Genomic DNA, 6,253 nt, shown 5'->3' with positions numbered 1-6,253 from the left:
TGTAAGATAACAATCCCTTACCTCCTCTGGGTATGTTAATGGTCTGGTGCTACACTGCCTTTATCAGTCATGAAAGCGTAAGATAACAATAACAACCATCATCTAAATCAAGCTGAGAGAACACTGAAATCAGTACAAAAAAGGAGTGTGCTACAACAAGGAAACTTCATTATTTTTTGATCCACACACATATGGTAAGATACAAATTATACAAACACATAGACTACAAAACAAGGAACAAACAGTGGAACATGGATTCTTTTGAGATTTAATAAGAAACCTATGATACAAATCCATATATTATTTTATTTAGCCACAAGAACAACTTCATGTACTAAATCTTGTCGCAGATACCCATTATGGGTTTGCTAGCACAAACTTTGAATGGCTCACAGGATGGCAGTGTCACATGTATAGCCCTGCATATAAAAAAACAAAAAGAAAAAGCGTAAGATAGAAGTGAAAATAATATCGTAATGAAATTAGACGATGATTTTTTCACACCAAATGCTTTGAAGTGAAAGCTCCTATATGAACTACTAGGGAGATCATAGCGGAGAAGTCGAGACCTAAAAAAATAAGTAAACCATAAGTGTCTCAAAACAGATGGGTTAGGGTTTTAATTCGCCACACATGTGTCCGCCACTTTAATGGAGTTGCTAGTAATAAATATGTGGTCAGATTAGTCCAGGATTAATTTATCCAAGCCCCCCCTGCCGTGGTTAGATGGGAACTAGCCAGATGTAGCAAGGGAGTAGGCACAACCTTGGTTTTAATTTGGTTCTTCTTTTTACTAAACATTAAAAACAATATGTTCTCACTTTTGTATCTTAACAAATTAAAATGATGAATTTTTTACTCCAACATGAAATGGAAAATAGTGATCCATTACTCTTAAGCATATGAAAAGGACTCGAGTAAATAGGACAGTTGAAAGTGTTTCAAGCATGTGAATAGTAGGAGTTCACAACTATCAGCGTAATTATCACATTCACTACTCGATCGAGTCATTTTTTCACCATGCTAATGTTAGCACATGCAAACACAGTATGTGCTGAACTCATGTATGAATGCTAGGAACAAAACAAGTGTGAAGTACTAACAGTTGTTGCGGGGTAGGATGCACTGATATTGAACTCTCTGTAACTCTCCACATTGGGAATGCCCTGAACTTTTTTGTACTTGATGACGCCATGTGCTGAAACAAATTCTCCGGTACCACCCACAACTGCCATCTGGCCATCATTTTTATCATCATAAAAGTTCCCCATCACTTCAAGTGTGGACTCACTGAACCTATATATGTAGGTATGCACAATGTTATCGTGGTAAGAAATACTGATCAGTACTAAAAATCAGAGATCGGGGTGCTATTTGCTTAAAACCAATACGACGCTATATATATTACCTGCCATTCTGGAATACCACGCTGAAATAGTTAACATATCTGGCTGGAAAGCCTACAGATGCCCGCACTAGCTGGCCTTTTGCATGGGCAATGACTGTTGCGTTGGGTTGAACTGCATCAACCACAGCCCAATCAACAACAACATGCATACCAAACCCGCCTGGCTCGTTTGTCTCACTTGTTACTACCTGGTTGTGTGTTGGTTGACCTTGAACAATCTGGTGCAAGTACAACTGCATGCTAAGCTCACATTCGCAAGAAGTAGCTGGGCATGAGAGGGAAAGGGAAGAGTAGGGCATGGTCAGGAAGAGCAAAAGCAGGGACATTGCAAAGCTAGGAAAGGCCATGGCTCGAGTCGTTTGCTATGTACTCTACTTGGATATCTCTATCCTTGTTTCTGCTGTGTGGGAGAGAGGTGTAGACGAGGGGTTGTATTTATAGTGCTCAAAGACTGTCTTTTCTGTGTGTTTGTTAATTTGGGTTCGCGGGTCCTTGAAGCTGGCATAGTACTACATTTTTTAAAAGCTCTAGCACGCCTTTCGAGCTTGCATAGTACTACCAAATATTTTCAGTGATAAAGTTTTGTACTACAGCGTAGCATATGGAGGAGTAGAAGTGTAGAAAAAATATGTGTACAAAAATCAATCCCATGATACCAGCAAAGGCATATGTCATTTTGTAATATTTCCTGCCGTTATCATTCTTCTTGACGAAAGTTAGGGAGTAGCTGCAGTATGTCATTAATTAGTGTATCCATCGATTAGTCCAAACTAGACATGATGCATGCCTGAAGATAAGCAACGATTATTGATTTATTTATTTTTCTGCGAAAAGATAAGCAACGATTTGGAGTCCTTCCATAATTCCTGTATTTATTACCATTGTGTCGAGCCAAAATGGATACGCAAGTGCTGGTGTATTTTATCAAATCGTATTTGAGCCTCCTAGAGCATCTCTAGCGGTGAATTTTCGTTTTTTCAAGGATCTAAAGAAGAAGAGGTTTTTTCAGAGGGCGTGAATCCGGTAGCTTCTACTTCTGTTCTGTTGTCTCACTTATGAGGAGCTGGTATTTCCTGATCAAGAGTGTAGTGAGCATAAGTATTGTATTGTTCGGTATTTTCTTTTCAGGTGTGGTGTGTAGAGATATCTCATGTATCAAGTGAAGGTGTGGTGTGTAGAGATATCTCATGTATTGCCTTTATGAATAATACTTATGTATTGCCTCTTCTTCTTGTTGTAGAAGAATGATGATGTATTGCAAAGACCTATTGTTGTTTTATTTCTTTGTGTCCCTTTATGACAAAGACTTTGAGATTGTCGATTAATAAGTTCTACGGAATTCGCAGAATCTGAAAACAGTGAGTTCAGTCTCCCGAATTATAGGGTTTTGTTGATTTTAGGTGTGGCGCAGAATAGAAATCGAATTGACGAACTGAAAAAATGAAATCAAACGTCGCGTGAAATTTTAGTCGATGAACTTGCGAAATGTGAAAAGTTCGATGCTCCGATCGAGCTACATACGAACTTAATTTACATATAAATCATAAATTAAGTACTTATCCTCTACTTTGACCAAAATTTGTCCCCGGTATAGTGATCGGGGCCTCTACGCGCGGTGGAGGATGGCTAGGCGACGATGACGGATGCGAGCTCGATCACCGTCACCTCCTCTGTATAGTCCCCGCTGGGGAGCCGTCCTCGTCGTCGCTGCTGTCGGGCAGCGGCGCAAGCGACGGGCTGCACGAGCCACTGGACAAATGCGCGCCGTACGCACTGCGCGTCGACCTGCGCGTCCACCTGCAAGCCGGCTGCTTGCGGGCTCCCTCGGAGCGCACCCACTTCGCGGGCTCCGCCTCCGAGCGCAAAAATCATGGACGAGGCAGCGAGCCTCCGCCGCCGATACGGACGCCTCCTCTACCACATCTTTCTGCGTGAGCCATGGGGAACGGAGCGAAGGTCGCGAGAGGGAGCGGCGGGAATTCCTCGCCGGAGTGGGAGGGTTTTTCGCGGTGGAAGGGAGTAGAGTTTCGAAACCGAACTCCTCTCCCCGACCTGATTAAATAGGGGCCGCGCGCGGAGTTTCTGGGGCCTCCGAGAAAATTTTCGGGCGGACCGCCGATTCTAGCTCTCTCCGCGACTTTCGGCCCGAACGCGTAAATCCGCCGGAAAAGTTTAGTTCCGGCGGTATTTACAAGCTCTGTTAGAGTTACTCTTACTTGACTGACCCACGTACGGTATTATCCATTCATTTTTTTTCGGGGAGTAGGTGGCTCTCCGATCCAATTATCTATTTCTCTATAGTTTCTGATTACCGATATACTATATGAAAATGGCATCTAAAACAGCATCTCAGCATAACTTGTGTGTTGTGCAGGCATTAAGCCAAGCTTGCCATATACGCCATGTGGTACCCGCTGTACCAAATTAAAAATACATGAAGACTAAAATACACTGGGATGGTCGTCATCTTTGTTTCTTTTGATTTGCCCAACTAAACATGGTCTTTGGTATCTGTTCCCTTTATTTGCCAACTAAACTTGGGAACAGAAGACTAGCATGGTCTTTGCTATTCCTTTCCTTTCATTTGCCCAACTAATCTTCCGAGCAAAAGACTAACAAGGTTGTGGTCTTTTTTTTTTTTATTCCCACAACATATCTTTCAAGAAAAATAAACTAAGGGATTTGCTAGTTCTTAGCTAGCTGAGAACTTGGTTACTGCTCAATTAACTGTACAACGGTTGGATTTTAGTTGCTGATTCGTGAAAAAAAAATTCTACCCTGTTGGTGCTCGCGGGCTGCTAACAGCATTTTGGCCTGGCCCGGCTACGATAATAGAGAGGCAGATAAAAATATTAGGACCGGCAAGAATCGAACCGTTGAACTCCATACATGTACAAACCTAACTACCAGCGCGCCAAAGGTGCAACTGCATGAGATGTTGTCGAGAAAGGAATTGGTCTTGGTGATTGGGCAAAATAATTTGGCTCCGTAGGTCTTTCTTTTTCTTTGGGAAGTAGAGATATGTGTATATGTTTTCATGTTTTTTTTTGTCCACCAAATGTCGAAGAAGAAACATTTTGGAATCTAGCGGACAAGGTTTAGTTTCCAAAGGGTACACGCCTGGTGCGCGTACAAGATAAGTGTTCAAAGGCTAATTAAGGATTTGCTCATCACGTTTTCATGATTTATAGTCTACTAAGTGTAATAGAGGAAGGAAAGCAGAACATAAGCACTTCCAATACGTAATGATTTTGTTTATCTTGCACCTTTGTGATCCGTGGGTTGTGAAACTTAGTATTTGCCACTTGGTACCGAATTCTATGCAATAAAGTAAATCCACATGCATCGATTTGATGCGGTGCCTCCATTTTGAAAGAAAAAAAGTACATAATGATTTCTGTAGATGGCTACATCAGTTCCAGATGGTACGCATGTGGAGCACATGCGGTATAAGTGTTTGAAGAAATCGGATATGCTCATCCATTACCTCCTCTGGGCCAGGTTAATGGTCTCGTGCTACACTGCCTTTATCCGTCATGAAAGTGTAATATAACAATCTACCTCCTCTGGGCCAGGTTAATGGTCTAGTGCTACACTGCCTTTTATGCGCCATGAAAGTGTAAGATAACAATCCCTTACCTCCTCTGGGCCAGGTTAATGGTCTCGTGCTACACTATCTTTATTCGTCATGAAAGCGTAAGATAACAATAACAACCATCTTCCAAATCAAGCTAAGAGAACACTGAAATTAGTACAAAAAAGGAGTGTGGTACAACAAAGAAACTTCGTTATTTTTTAATCCACACACATATGGTAAGACAGAAATCATACAGACACATAGAGTACAAAACAAGGAACAAATAGTGGAACATGGATTCTATTGGGATTTATAAGAACCCTATGATACAAATCCACACATTATTTTATTCAGCCACAAGAACAACTTCATGTGCTAAATCTTGTCGCAGATACCCATTATGGGTTTGCTAGCACAAACTTTGAATGGTTCACAGGATGGCAGTGTCACATGTATAGCCCTGCATACACAAAAAAATCGTAAGATAGAAGTGAAAATAATATCGCAATATAATTAGACGATGGATTTTTCACTCCACCAAATGCTTTGAAGTGAACGAATGGGTTAGGGTTTCACTTCGCCACACATGTGTCTGCCAATTTAATGGAGTTGCTAGAAATAAATATGTGGTCAGATTTAATTTATCCAAGCCCCCCTGCCGTGTTTACATGGGAACTAGCCAGATGTACCAAGGGAGTAGGCACAAGCTGGGTTTTAATTTGATTCTTCTTTTTACTGAACATTAAAAAAAATGTTCTCACTTTTGTATCTGAAAAAATTAAAATGATGAATTGTTCACTCCAACATGAATGGAAAATAGTGCTCCATTACTCTTAAGCATATCAAAAGGACTCGAGTAAATAGGACAGTTGAAAGTGTTTCAAGCATGTAGGGGTTCACAACTATCAGCGTAATTATTACATTCACTACTCGATAGAGTCATTTTTTCACCATGCTAATGTTAGCACATGCAAACACAGTATGTGCTGAACTCATGTATGAATGCTAGGAACAAAACAAGTGCGAAGTCCTAACACTTGTTGCGGGGTAGGATGCACTGATATTGAACTCTCTATAACTCTCCACATTGGGAATTCCCTGGACTTTTTTTTATACTTGATGATGCCATGTGCTGAAACAAATTCTCCGGTACCACCCACAACTACCATCTGGCCATCATTTTTATCATCATAAAAGTTCCCCATCACTTCAAGGGTGGACTCACAGAACCTATATATGTAGGTATGCACAATTTTATCGTGGTAAGA

At 41.1% G+C, this 6,253-nt stretch overlaps 1 protein-coding gene across 1 annotated transcript; it reads right to left on the bottom strand.

Annotated features, from left to right (window-relative positions):
* Window positions 1-389: 389 nt before the first annotated feature.
* LOC127338937 (dirigent protein 21-like) lies at window positions 390-1,755 on the bottom strand. The gene is made up of 3 exons (XM_051364875.2): window positions 1,409-1,755; window positions 1,104-1,296; window positions 390-419 (listed from the first exon to the last, which is right to left on the bottom strand). Exons 1-3 carry the CDS (start codon window positions 1,753-1,755, stop codon window positions 390-392), a joined length of 570 nt encoding a protein of 189 aa, XP_051220835.1.
* Window positions 1,756-6,253: the final 4,498 nt, after the last annotated feature.

The sequence above is a fragment of the Lolium perenne genome, chromosome 3 (assembly GCF_019359855.2).
Source record: "Lolium perenne isolate Kyuss_39 chromosome 3, Kyuss_2.0, whole genome shotgun sequence".
In the NCBI taxonomy this organism is placed as follows: domain Eukaryota; kingdom Viridiplantae; phylum Streptophyta; class Magnoliopsida; order Poales; family Poaceae; genus Lolium; species Lolium perenne.
This window is presented reverse-complemented; position numbering and strand designations above follow the sequence as displayed.

Coding starts and splice junctions, on each gene's coding strand:
- LOC127338937 (XM_051364875.2), bottom strand. CDS start 1,755: ATGGCCTTTCCTAGCTTTGCAATGTCCCTGCTTTTGCTCTTCCTGACC. Junction 1,297..1,408: donor GTGGTATTCCAGAATGGCAG/GTAATATATATA, acceptor CTACATATATAG/GTTCAGTGAGTCCACACTTG. Junction 420..1,103: donor CATCCTACCCCGCAACAACT/GTTAGTACTTCA, acceptor TTTTATATGCAG/GGCTATACATGTGACACTGC.